The sequence below is a fragment of the Spea bombifrons genome, chromosome 3, assembly GCF_027358695.1.
Source record: "Spea bombifrons isolate aSpeBom1 chromosome 3, aSpeBom1.2.pri, whole genome shotgun sequence".
NCBI lineage: Eukaryota > Metazoa > Chordata > Amphibia > Anura > Pelobatidae > Spea > Spea bombifrons.
In genome coordinates, this window is record NC_071089.1 from 56,369,281 (window position 1) to 56,383,937 (window position 14,657).

General features: G+C 36.1%; 1 protein-coding gene across 1 annotated transcript in view; it reads left to right on the forward strand.

Moving 5' to 3' along the window:
- The window catches only part of TBC1D32 (TBC1 domain family member 32), a 111,946-nt gene that overhangs the window by 38,433 nt on the left and 58,856 nt on the right, over window positions 1-14,657 (forward strand). The window contains exons 18-22 of the mRNA XM_053461287.1: window positions 2,029-2,111; window positions 8,332-8,470; window positions 9,447-9,534; window positions 10,851-10,969; window positions 12,029-12,148. Of these exons, the coding sequence (XP_053317262.1) occupies window positions 2,029-2,111; window positions 8,332-8,470; window positions 9,447-9,534; window positions 10,851-10,969; window positions 12,029-12,148 (549 nt within the window). The remainder of the gene's footprint in view (window positions 1-2,028; window positions 2,112-8,331; window positions 8,471-9,446; window positions 9,535-10,850; window positions 10,970-12,028; window positions 12,149-14,657) is intronic.

Genomic DNA, 14,657 nt, shown 5'->3' on the forward strand with positions numbered 1-14,657 from the left:
GGTATTTTTCAGAGCATTTGCTCTGAAAAAAACCTCGTCTTATAATCGAGCAAATACGGTATTTTAGTGTTGACCTTGAAAAATCTACAGAGTGTATATCTTGTACATGTTTAATTGGTTTTCAATGTCATTATTGTAGGGAGGGAACATACTTGTTCCTATTTATTGATTATACATACTGAAGCATTGTTGTCTTTTTACCCTATCAATCAGTCAGCAGGATTATTGTATATGCTTTCCTTTAGTTGTTTATATCATATATATTTTTATATATTGTTTATACTGCCTATAATCCCTGCATTTGTTATATCTGTGTTTTTTTTCATATGAGATTTCAATGGATGGTAAGCATTGTTTGTCCTGGAGCTTTTTCTATATGCATTAAAGGTACTTGATGATGGCGAAGCATTTCAATGACTCCCACAGTGATAAAAGAAATTGGTTATTTTTGATGATATCCCGTAACCGAATAGATTAAAGCAAAGTAAATGGTTTAAACGAATAGGTCAGTAGAGCTGCTTAATTAAAATTTGCTAAGCTCCAAGGGTGTGTTTAAACAGACAAAGAGAAGTGAGCTTGTGGCATTATCTGGGCCGCATAGTTCTTTGTAAAATAATTATGCAAAGTAGGCTCCCTGAAATTACTTTATTGAATTACAACCAATTAATTGTTTCTTGAGCTCAAGTCAGAGTCAATTCGGCTCTACTTTTGTTGACTCATTTGAATGAAACCTTTTCTTATCTTAGATTTGTGTGTGTGAATGGTTGTTAATTAAAACACGTGCATACAAACATTTTTGTTCGATATGTATTCATATTTTCAGTTTAAAGGTACGGTCCCACCTACTCTATTCAATGTTACACTTTTATAACTGAACGTAGCATTAGAAATATCATTTATAGCGCTGCTGAATGCCATGACCCACAATTCTTTAATCATGTAAATTCTGAGTAAGTTTTGTCAGAAACACTTAATTGTCATGTGAAATAAAAGTTCTTTGCATTTTCTGTTGTTTTTATGTGGTTAACCCTTCAGAGAGAAGAATAAAATGGCAGGAGTTATCATGAGTGTTGTAACTGCCTTGCTTCACTATTCATTATGAAGGGCAAACATTGGCATGTTTCTCCAGCCAGTATAATGTATAATCCCAGACGCCACTATTATTATTAGCGGTAGGGTTTACTGATATTGTAATACAAGCCAGATTTTATATCAATAAGAAAGTGACCGACAAATGGAAACTCTCTCAGACAAAGTGATATAGGTTCATATAGTAGGGAATGTAAATATGCATAAGATGGCAAATGGCTATCCTAAGAGACTAAACATCACATAAGGTATTCTAGGAAAAAAAAGGCAGACTAGCAAGGCCAATTGGTTCTTTTCTACGATCAGATTCTATGTCCGTGTATTTAGGTTTATGTTCATGTTTGTAGGTTGTGTGTATGGAGTAAAGAAACGGTGACAATATGTAACAATATATAACGTGTGCTTAGAAAAAGACATACACAATCAATATGACACACATACATCTGAGACAGAGTTGGACTCCATCATCCTTATCTGTGAATCAAAATGTCATACACGAGAACATACACAGGTTATGTATAATAATAATACGGAGATGGTTAGTAAGTGAATCTTGGGAGCATTTAATTTGTGGCGCGGATGGGGAGAGAGTGCTAGAACGAGTTAAGAGGTGAAAGGTTATGTTTAATGTTATCTGTACAAAACACCCATTCTGTATATCTCTGTCTTATTCATGATTTCCATCTTGCATGCATAAGCATTCTTACTATTGCATTGCATTAATGATTTTATTTGTAAACAGCCAACATTTTCTGCAGAGCTTTACATTGCTTGCGATGCTTGCTTACTATCAACTCTTAGTGAGTATAGCTGGTTATGTTATTTCTTCAATGGGGTACAAATGGAGCCAAGACATAAGTCCGGTGATCGAACAATTTTACATTCATACAATATTTTTACACATGTGGATTGTATGTGTTTTCTCTTTTTTTTGTACAGACGATTGTAGTGTCCGAGAGAACCCCAACGCCTGTGGCCGGAGGCGCTTCCCTTGCGTCTGGATGTCAGGAAGCACAGGGGGCGTAAGTCATCCTCTTGTAATGTACTCCATAGTTATATTATGTGTAAATTGAGTCACTTTAGAAAATAGATATAGTCACATAAGGTTCCATGACCTCAGTGGTCTCTTATTTTTTTTATCTGTTGGCCCAGTAAGAAGTTCACCTTCAACTAAAGACTCCATCTTCTCTTCAAAAAAATACAGATATATCTATAAATGCAATACATATTTTACATTGTTTGAAAAATGTAAATTCAACTGCCAGCAACGTGAAAATAGCTCATAATAAGGGCGGAATTTAGTACATGTAGTAGCAAGATATATTTTTAAACAAAAAACACAGAAATGTTCAGTTAATACATTTCAGATTAATATGTTCAGTGTGCTTTTACAAACACATTTTTCATATCATAATGATATTTGTTTAGCCGTGCTTAATGATAATGGGGTTTGCTTTAGTGTTTGCTTTAGTGTTTGCTTTATTTCATGGATAGTTTTGTATAAACTGTCATTAAGTGTAATGTAGTCTAATTTAAGAAATATAGATCCAGCTATGAAGCCGAAAAATATTGGAGTAAAAAAAAAAAAGGTAAAATCTTGATTGACCTGTATATTATATACACCGTATTTGCTCGAATATAAGACAAGGTTTTTTCAGAGCAAATGTTCTGAAAAATACCCCTCGACTTATATTCAAGGTCATCTTAAAATTGGACCTCAAATAGAGGTCTGACTATAAGACTAAGATCCAGATCCCCCGCAGCGCTGCAGGGGACCTGGATCCCTCCTCTCTGGCAACCGCTGGACGTCTGTGCGATGCACACAGACAACCTCCGCTGCTGCTGGCACTTCCTCTGGGGCTTCTATGACGAAATGCTGGCATGATGTGACCTTCCGGTGCTCAGTCATAGTAGCCCCGGTGGAAGTCCCGGGTACCAGCTGAGGTTGTCTGGGCGCATCGCACTGCCCCCACTTGACACCAGGGAGTCTGAAGCACAGGGGACAAGTCCAGGGATGCATGGTAAGTTAGGGGGCATATAGGAGGGCATAAGGCATATATGGGGGGCAGAGTGGTAAATAAGGTGGAATAAGGCATATCAGGGGCAGAGTGGCATATAAGGGGTATAATGCATATCTGGGGGACAGAGTGGCATATAGGGGTTTATAAGGCATATCTGGGGGGGGCAGAGTGGCATATCAGGGTAGCAGAGTGACATATAGGGGGGGTATATGGCATATCTGGGGGAAGAGCAGCAAGCCGTGAGGCATATGTGCATAACTGGGGGTCAGGTTGGCAAATAAAGGGGGGAAAAAATGCATTTTTCTCAATCATAGTTTTTATTAAATATGAAACATATGAACATGTGAATTAATATTTACTAATACACCATTTTTCTTATAGGGTAGTCTTATATTTCGCCTTTTTTTTTTTCCAAATTAGAAAATACGGGGTGTGTGTGTGTGTTGAGTGAAAATCTGTAATGGTTTTCCAGATGTAGTTATGTATGCCATACAAGAGCCACTAGCTGTGTCGATACCTAGAAGCTCGCCATCTTCTCCCCTCTAATTTCTCACTAATCAAAGTTCATGTGGAGGGAACCTGGATGAAAATGGAGGGGTTCAATCTTGCCAAATCCCTACAATTTTGTCCTAATTCCCCACTCATTTTATGGTGATGTCGCTGTTACAAATAATTTTTCATTTCTATGATCAAGTGAAGTGTCCATCCAGCTAGTCTCAGAGACCTTCATTCTGGTAATTTAACCTCTAGGTGGGTGGAGTGGCATTCTGTTTTGCCTACTTACCATTTAGCCGTTTAATTAGTGTTTTATGCCTCAGTATTACTCAAACAAAATCATACATCCAAAACATTACATTGAGTATAATGATGGCTTACAACAATACTTACAAAAACAATAACTCTGTACTCGCTGACCTACTCTATAGTCACTCTATGTATGACCCACCACTTTTAAGATGTTCTACTCAACCAAAGTGTTTTGATTTCACTTAATTATTTGGTAGTTGTATTTTTCCATTACACTATATTCTTTTACATCCTTCTACTAACCAGTGTCTAGACTCCTTATGTTGCATCATTGCAAGGAAACATAGCTTAAAAAAAATAAAATTATATTTATATATATATATATATATATATATATATACACACTTTGGTGCATTTAATTCTTGCTGTGGTCACTTTTGAATATGATGATTGCAGTACATAAACAGCTGTTTGTTATGTCATGTTATGTACATTATATTAGCGCTACATATATATAATGGCTCTTTTTGTTTCGTTATTTGAAACATTATTGTATATATATATAGTAGTGTATTAAAAAGAAATCCTCACAAAAATGACTGTAAAAGGCAAAAAAAACTAATTAGCTAGCAGGTTGCGCTTTCAGGGTTAGCATAGCGATATTTAGATGGAAATTACAGCGTGCCTAGATAAGACAGGAAATTACTTTTCTGGCACTGTAGAAATGTTGATGTTATAAATATCTAATTTAAACCTGCGAAGAAAATGCTAATAGTAATCATAGCGTTGGGGAAATTACTCTTGTCTTACTTGGCAAACATAACAAGTATTAAGAAGGCTCAGCAATATAGATTATATACTGAACATGAATATGAAATGCATTTTACCTCGACAGCGCAACTACTCAACAGGCATAATATTATTTGTTTACTTGTTGGTGCTGTTTAAAAAAGTACAGCCTTTATCATGTTAGAGTAAATGTTTCCGCATTCTGCAGTTTAGACAAAATAATTACATTTAAGCATTCAGTCCCAAAAGGGTGGGTGCAAAAGAATGAAACCCTTCTCACCTGTACTTAGGCAAAGGACTGATCCCTTGCATTCCTCATTATATGTTAATTTAATAACTTCATGAACATACGGTGATTCCTCCTGTCTGATCAGTGTCACGGATAACGGGAATTTTGATATTGCAATTCTCTGGCTCAATATAACATAGTTATTTTACAAAAGAATAATTGGGAATGTATCGATGGATATCGTGCTGTTGTATTCCGCAGTGATGTACGATGGACTGTTGGCTTTGCTATAACATCTCAGGTGTTTAAAGCACCCGTGCACATTATACCAGCATAATTTAGATCTAAGTGCAGAAGCACTTTATAGAGTGGTGTTATGTTGTACCCTGTGTATAATACTTCCTAAGCGCCTTAAAATTGGAACACAGCAGTGATGGTTGCTGGTAAAAGGCCTCTGTAAGCCTATGGAGTTATCCCATTAAAAAATAAGCCATTTCCAGCTACAGTAGTCATTTAGAACATTAACGTCTACACTGTGTTTCCGATCCATTTCCTATTATTTTAATGGACAAAATTAGCTTTTTTTCTCCAAAAATAAGGACATTTCTATGTGACCCCAAACCTTTCAACCATAGTGATTGTTCTTGCTCTCAGTTTTATTGGAAATGAATGTCTTCTGGTTTCATGCCACACGGTACAGTGGCAAACTACAGGCTTACTGATACGTCATTAAACATCATCGAAGTTCCCCTGAACACTTTCAGAAGTGCTGGCAAGCGGTCAGAACCGATCTGCTGAGAAATAATGGTGCTGGATGGATGAGAAGCAGATATTTATGTGACAGAAGCAGTGCTTTTTCTGTAATGAATTTTATTTTTTGGGGGAAGAAATAACTGGTAGCAAAAAAAAGTGCACTTAAATGCTTATAGACTTTCTGAATTAAAACTTAAATTTGACCATATTTTTTAAACATTCAGTTATGCATTACATTAGCTGCCTCAAATTGTGTTTGTGTGCAATTCATTAATGCTTGTTGTGTAATATAGGTGTAGGGCGGCATAAAGAAGCACATATCTGGGATGTGTTTAGTAGTAAAATTGCCCAATAAGACACTTATTCTGTACAAAATGTCAGTAACCAAGTATATAATGCTGAGCCACTCCAATAAGATATAAGTTAACACATCTGTTTACAACTTACCAAAGTAAAATAAGAATATAGGTGAATTCTTGTATTAAAGTGGATCTGTCATCCGAACAAAAAAAGTATGGCTGACAAGATCTGCCGTGCTGCCAAATTGGGTGAAGTCACTAGCAAACGTGTATACCGTATATAAAAAAAGTTATACTGGCTGGTTCCTGGGGATGTATGCCGTATGGGTGCCTGGGTACCCCACATGCATACATTACCACCCAGACTGTTTGACCCCAGTGTGCTTTAAGAGCAATGGCATGCACAGATTTCGCAACATGGCGGAGAGGATTGCGTTTATTTTTATAAATGAAATAAAATATACATTTTATATATGAAAATATTCAGATATAACGTTGGTTAATTGATAAGAATTGGTTAATTGTTGCCCCCTACAAAGTGACACTTTGTCAATGACGTGTATTAAAAGCAGTAAACATCATTATGAGGGTAGTGGCATGTTCTCACCTCCTGGTAATAGAAGGTCTCATCAAAGTAGAAAATTGATTTTACAGTCTGTAATTTTACAGACTTTTTTTTGTGAGCCTCAAGCTGAAAACTTGTCTCTAAAGCTATGACTCAAACCACACATTTTAATGCATTTTCATAAGAAGCAGAATACATTAACAAGACCTAATTACAGATCTAAAATCATGATTATATAAAAAGGAAATATTACTATACGTAGAAGTTGAAATAATTGGTAAATGAGCAAGCAGTCTTTGTTTTTCTATTTTTTTTATCTATATAATACTAGTTTTCAGATTGCTGATAGTGTATAAAGTCAAGCACACAACCATACAAGCCCAGTAGTCAGCGTAATGCCCCGTACTGCAGAGCTTTGAGACTTTTTGCATGACATTGTCATTGGGTGCCGGTTTCTTGTATTAGAATGATTGTGCCCCTTTGCAAGGTCTGTACGCCTGGGCAATTTGCTTAGATCTGACTTTTTTACTCGGACTACCTAATGTGAATGTTTAACTATCAAAACAAATTTGGTGTTCTATCATTGTGTTATTGAAAAAATGTTGCTTCTCCAGGTTCTAAGATATTTATTCTGAATAATGCTGCTAGGGTGGAAATTTTTGGCCATATGGTCTATTCAAGACGGGCAATGTCTTTTAAGGAGTTGGAGATTTTTACTCCGTAGTATCACTATGCATTATCAAGGACAAATCTCAGTGAGCTTCTTCTACAAGTTCTGAGTTGGCCCTGTTCAGTGTATAGTTTCATAAAACACGACTCTGATTTATCTATACATCATAGAGGGCCAGCTCAGCCCTTCCTGCTCACTGGGGTTCGCTCTTCATTGCATAGTGATATCAAGCAACTGAAATGTTAAACTCTTATCCAAAGTCCCTCTTTACTGAATAGACATAACATGTCTCCAACCCTTCTTTATCAAAAAATACACATGATTAATAAGAGATTTTGAGAGCTAATATAAAAATGTGGCTTTTTTATGTCATTTATTTTAGTAAAATCGATACTGTTGAGGATACAGAGATGACACTTTCACTAAATGGGTGAAATTGCACACATAGTTCATTACCCAAATCAAAATACATGCATTATAACATGCTAAAAGAATAATGAAACGTGTTATGCTTACACCCCCTTCTTGCACTAAGGGACTCCTTCACAGTATGAGACGTGCTGCAGGGGTGCACGCCATGCACCATCCACTGATCCATTGTAGAGTCTCGTCATTGCTGGAGGGTCCGACCTTTATATCTTTTAGTAATACATGAGAGTCTATGTAATTATCTGTCTGCATGCTCAGAAATCTTGTACTGAACTTAAAAACCAGGATCATCATGCTGTACCCCTGTCAACATTCCAGGTTCGAGGACATGTTCAGTTGTGTTCTGCTCCACTAGAACGTTCTATGTGATATTTTGTTTGGTATTATTTTAAAGTCTCTGTTGTGCAATTTATGCAAATTTTAAACCCCTTCCTGAACAATTAACCCTTTCACCAGCATTCCTTAATCACACTATTGCATCACAGTTCTCATCCAGGCTTTCTCAGATTTGAATCCCCAGTCTGAGTCTCAAGAGCTACCTAGTCTCAAGAGATATCTCTGAGATATCTATTAGCTAGAGGGTCTGGACATGTAAATTCAAGTTTGAGAAATAGCCCCAATATTGGCATTTTTGTGTTTCATTAATAAAAATGCAGATTTTTAATCACATTAAATTGAAAATGTGATTGTTTTTTCTCTTTTGTGTTGATTATGAAATAAACCTGACTATATTCCTTTAGAATGATATGGGAAGAAACTCTACTGGACAACCTGTTAAATTTTGCTGCTACCCCCAAAGGACTACTACTACTTCAACAAACTGGTGCAATCAATGAATGTGTGACATACATGTTTAGCCGATTTACAAAAAAACTCCAGGTGAGGAGTCAAGTATGACAATCCAATATCTTAAAAAGAATTTAAAAATGTATATAGATCATAAATGTTATGTGGTAGATTAAGCACCTGTAATCTAAAACAAAACTCATACATAACGGGCTGGGTTTAGTATTAGTGTATACAATAATGGAGCAACAGGGAGCATCCATCAGCAACACTTCACTCCTACCTGAAGTCCCAACACAGGTCCCACATCCTCTGTTCTGGGCTCTGCCTCTGTAGGACCTGTATCACAGGGAAGGAGTGCCACATAGGCTGTGACAGCCTCCATAGTGGGAATGGGTTACAAGTTCTTTGATCATCACATCTGGCCGATTAAATAAGCAGATATCAAGGGAGCATTATAGCCCAGTAGAGGAAAAATATATCCTTGATAATGCGGCAAAGGTTCTGCTTTCCTCTGGACCTGCCACCCAAGCCCTAGTGCTACTTGGTGAAGCTGGAATACCGGGCAATATGGTAGTCTTTACTTTGACTTTATATTGCTGGATCCAAGCTCTGGGTATACTTAGCTTTTTTCTAAAGCAGTACTGAAACTCCTGCACTCGCCAAATCTTGTATCAGAATGTTTTTCTGTGAAACATTCTGTGTGTCAGTAAAACAAAAATTGGGCATGACTACTCCTTTAAAGAAACAAGATGTAAAATCAAATGCTTAATATGAGGCTCGCATTTTGTGTGGTTCAGCACAGTATAGTCAACGTGATTCTCAAACTAGCTAAATATTCTACTCATTCATGATGTAGTAGGCCTCGCAGGTGCATCCAGCCAAGCTTTTTATTTCTGTTTGTTTCAGAAAAGGACAAAAGCATAAGCATTTATCTGTGTCATTTACAAATGGATTTGAGTACATTTTGTTAGCACTTTCAGATTTAAGTGGCCGTAAATCTGTATTCGTCATGGTAATTTTACAGTTTATATCTAAAGAGGTTTTCATAAGACTTTTTTGATCGCAGGTGAGCAGATGTGAGAAATTTGGATATGGTGTGATGGTTACACAAGTAGCAGCCACAGCTCCTGGAGCTTTAGCTTTGCAAAGATCAGGTAAATAGCAATGCATTAGGTGAAATGTTAATCCATTCACAGACTGAAAATTCTATTATGTGTGTTAGAAGTCAAATTCTTCCACAGCCCTAACCAGAGGAGAGCTGGCAAGATTGGGCAGAAAGAACATGTTTAAAGAGAATTATTACCAGTTTATAGTCTTTATATTTTATATGTGTTTTAGACTTTGTCTTATTGATCAATTATTGTTTTGAATTAAAGCAATGTGTTTCAAGGTTTGGAAGTTTTAAATTGAGTCTAAAAGTGCACTCTTGGAAGTTTTAGCATTTTTTTAGTAGGTGAAGCTGACATTAGTCCTTGTGAACTTTAACTGCATATCATTGCTTTGAACTATTACACAACCAATAATCATTAAGAATCGTACCTTAATCATTCCTTGGTCATGTTTTAGATTCAGGATAACTTTATGCCTATCTCAAATACAAACCATTTACCATTTTAGCAAAACTCTCTCCAATATGTCCATTTTCTTCTGGAGATAGGGTCTCAAGATCTGTAAAGTCACAGAACCACCTCTCTCTCTCTCTGCTATTAGTGCCTCTACCGTTAAAATCCAGGACACCGCTTGTCTTATATGATGATTTATTGCATTGCCTGCTCAACTTCTACCTAAGTTCCCAGAAATAATTATTCCCAAGAACAGTGCCAAAATCCTTTATTCTGCCTTTGGATTTTTATTTCCCACATTTCTTACATTTATTAGCATTAAACTGCCGCTTCCACAATCTTAACCATTCTTCTAATTTACTGAAATCACTTGCTAATTGGCTTGTTCCACCAGGAAAGACTAGTTTATTCGCTAAAGGGAGAGCTGGTAGAGTGATGGATTCAACACCTTGACTTTAATATAATTTATAAGGTCCAATCCAAGTAAGCTTTTGCTGCAGGAAGAGTTTGAATGGCCCTGTGTAATATGTTGTTAAATCAGTGAGATTTCTTTGGTGTCTCCTCACATTCTGCATTATACAGGGCCAGCTCAGCCCTTCCAGCTGGATAAACATAACAGCGTAGGCCCATCATAATGAATACTGATGTGAAGGAGTTGAATACACTTCTAACAACCTTTTCTTTATTGAACAGATTCTGTGTCTTATGTGTTTTTCTTTTAACCCAGTTTTACTCTTTGTGTCTCTTTTTTCAAAAAAGCTTCAAATTGTCAATGTTTTGTTTTATTTTAAAAAAATAAATAAAAAGTAACTGCGCATCTAAAGGAATAGCCTGCTTTCATAAACATTTTGTTTAAAAAAAAAAAAATAATAATCCTGTGTAAACTCTTGAGGACTTGTTCTCTGTAGGCTTCATCCAGGCCCTACTCACTGATTTGTGGGCAGTTTTGGAATGTGGGAGAGATGATGTCAGAGTTATTCATCCGAAGCCTACTCCAGTAGACCCCATAGACAGAAGCTGTCAAAAGGTAAGCATGGATTTCTGTGAATGTGAAAAGACTGAGAACCAACATATCCATGCTGTTAAAGAGGAAGTCCCTTGGAAGAAGCATAAAATACAGTTCTGTATACAGTAATGTAGACTAGCATTGAGAAATCCATGGTTTAATTTTGCTCCAATAAGCTGTCATACAGTGACACACAACATTCTAATACACACGCTCAAGCACCGTGCATTTAAACATACACATACTATCCAACATCATATGCTAACACACTGATTCAAAGACTTAATAAGACACCCACCCTTTTTGATCCATAGACTTTTATTGGTTTATTGTCTACCACAGGCAGTATAATAAGAAGTGGGGATGTTTGTCTATTAGATTGACCATCTAGAATCTCCACAAATGTGTCTTTCACCATGCCCCAGCTAAATGCCCACCAAGAGATGCATTCAGCCTAATGCATCTCCCTGCACTTCATGCACCTACCTCCAGTCAGCTCCTGCACTGGCGCTGGCGAACGCTACGTGCAGAGGTCTATTCAGTGCGCATGTGTAAAGTCTTCCTATTGATTTCAATAGACGCACTGATTGCTACAGAAGCTGTCAATCCGTGTCAGGAAAAGTGCTCCATTTAATTTTAATGCAAGCATTTTCCTGCCAGTAACTGATAACCACTAATTGACAGATGCCCTCACACTGCCAGATGTCCTCATACTACAGAACCGAAGAACAGACACATCTGCCTCTGGCCACCATAAACAGGATGCTGCCCTAAGAGGCTGCTCGAAATAAATCTTGTTTAAATGTGTGTTCAAAAGGTGTCGGGTTTATCGCCCTTCAAAATACTGCACTGAATTTAGCATTGAAACAGAAAACACCTCCAAATCTTGTCCGAACTGAAAGCTAATGCACCAAAAAGAGAGAGAGCTTTTATGGCTGCATTGTCAGCTTTTAACTATTTAAACATTTATTTATTAACAGGTTTTTCTTTGTTATAATTATATTTGTATATATATATATATATATATATATATATATTTTTTTTTTTTCTGAAATATGTCAAATATTTGCTTTTGTGCAGCCTTTCTTATCGTTGGTGAACGTATTGTCATCATACCCAGCCGTGTGTGAACTGTTGGGAGGTCAAGATTTACCATCAAAAGATGAATATTCATTGCGTGAAGTTCCCACATCTTTTGCTGTAAGTTCCTGTTTTATACAAATGAAAACTACCAACATGCTTTTGTTTAAGGGTGCTGTTTCACTTCGACAACACATTAAATTCTCTATCTAGTAGAAAACGTTAGCAGAATTGTAATTTTCTCTCATCTTTTCTGTTTTTCACATAAATACAGAAATCTTAAGAACCTATTTTGGCTTCTAAGGCAAACGTAGAAGTACTTGCTTTTGTGTCGCATAAGTGCTCCTGGTAAAAATTATGGATGAGGCACATTTTCACATTCTTAAAAAAAAATTATATATAGGGAAGTTTTGAGCATTTTGCAGTACTGGGAATGATGGTTCTATTGCAGAATTAAGCTGCAAATATTTTAAATTCAGAAGTGAAAGTGGACAGCAGTCTTTAAACATTGTGTAATGTAGTATGACTTTTGGCAGAAAAAGAATATAGGCAGTGGTCATTACCCTTTTCAAGAATTATTGAATATAAGGCATTGTGGATAAAAATAGAAGGTTAACTACCCACATACATTTTACACTCCATCATACACATGTGGTGGTTTTACAGTCCAGCACTATAAAGGTTAACTACATATATATGGAGGTTTTGCACTCCCCCATTGAAGAGGTTAAATCTTGTATCTGTATGCTGATAGAAAGGGAGCATGTCTGCTCCCTGCATTTTCTTTATCTCAAATGTAGCAGTGGAAAAAACGTGCTTTTAACTTTTTTTTTTAAGTTTTTTTTAAGTTTTTAGATCCAAACACTACAGCACTTTTAAAACGGGCTCATCAGAAAAAACTAAAATAAAAAATAAGAAAAACTAAAACCATTAAAAATAATTTCGTGTTGTGTAGGATAATGGTAACTCAGCTGTCCATTAGTATTCTCTTGGTCTGAATACCAGGATTATTTTAATGTTTGCATACTGTTAACGTTCTGTTAACCCCTTAAGGACAATGGGCGGTCCCTAAACCATTGAAAACAATGCATTTTGAGCCTGTACATGTACGGACTTTGTCATTAAGGGGTTAAAAACTAGCCTTGTTTGTTTTGAATAATTTGTTTTATTAAATATGTAATGGGAAAGTGTTTCAGTCTGTCTGTACCGAGATAACTTTAGACTATGTTAAAATTAACAGCGGGAATAAACTGCTATCTGTAACAGATTAGGTATTGATAATATACTGTATATGTGTTATTTTAGAACATTTTACTTTACTAATAAGGTGGAAGTTAAATGGAGCAGCCTCCCATCAGAAATAGTAGAGCCTAATACAGTAAGGGAATTTAAATATGCATGAGATAGGCATAAAGCTATCCTGAATCTAAGGCGAGATCAATGACTGATTAAAGGACAAATTCTGTGTTTCTATGAAATAGCTCAAAGCAAGAACAGACAGTTTATGATTAAAATGTTGTTGTTTTACAATTAAAAAAACAAACCCATGATATGCAGATATTATGTATCTGTTAAATAAATGAGCAGTGGAGAAGCAGACGTTTATATCATTAATTTGAGTGTGGAAGACAATATTTTATATAGTTTCTTTTAGTACATGAAATTAAGCATCTTAGATATTTTGTGTACTGGACAAACTAAATACTCCACTATCCATTCTCATGGATTTAGCATTAAAATGTGTATGTTAATAAACTATGTTGTAGGACCTACCTAAATATTTTTATGGATTGTGCAGTATTTTAAAGGTTTAAATATTATACTCCTATGATGCGGGATATAATCTTGAATAGATTTAAGGTACAGATCCCAGAACTGGTTCATTGCTGTCCCCATGGGAGACAAGTCCAGCTAATGGCTATAGTTCCATGTTGCCTTGTGTATGACTGATTAGGACATCATTTTAAGAGACATAACAGATATGACAAGCTCAAATAAATAGATATACACTGTACAAAAGACAGCCTTGAATTTGGTAATCTTTCCCCTCTGAAAATGAACCTTGAAATACATGGATGAAGGAAGTTAATAAACAAGCTGTGCTTGGTATAAAAGAGAACAGCAAGCTAACTGTTTGGGCTGCATTGGTCGTGGGTATACTTGTGGGTATTTATAGTCCTTACCCATGAGGTCACTGATTAACACCTGAACTTAAACCCCAAACCACCATCTTCTAATCTTTTACTTTTGTCCTTCACTTTGATTAGATTTTGGGTTTTTAGCTTTTGGGGTTTTTTTTTGCATAAAGAGATCTAAACTAAAGCTTGAAATTTTGAACTGTATGCTGAGTGTATGAAGTCAAGTGGATATAACAGGTGGTGTGTTCCTTTAAGTTCAGTCAATCTGCAATTGACAAAATTAGAAAACAAGCATGTCTGATTATTAAGTCCATGAATAGAGTGAGTGAATGAGATAAGGGATTGTCTTAACATGAAATCAGAACATTCATTGATCTCCCGTTTCTACTATGGATGAGCAAGAAATTCCATGCGAGCATCTAAATTAGGTAGTGAATCTCTAAATTGTATCTGCTTTTAATCTAATCACTGGAACATATTTAAATTATTCC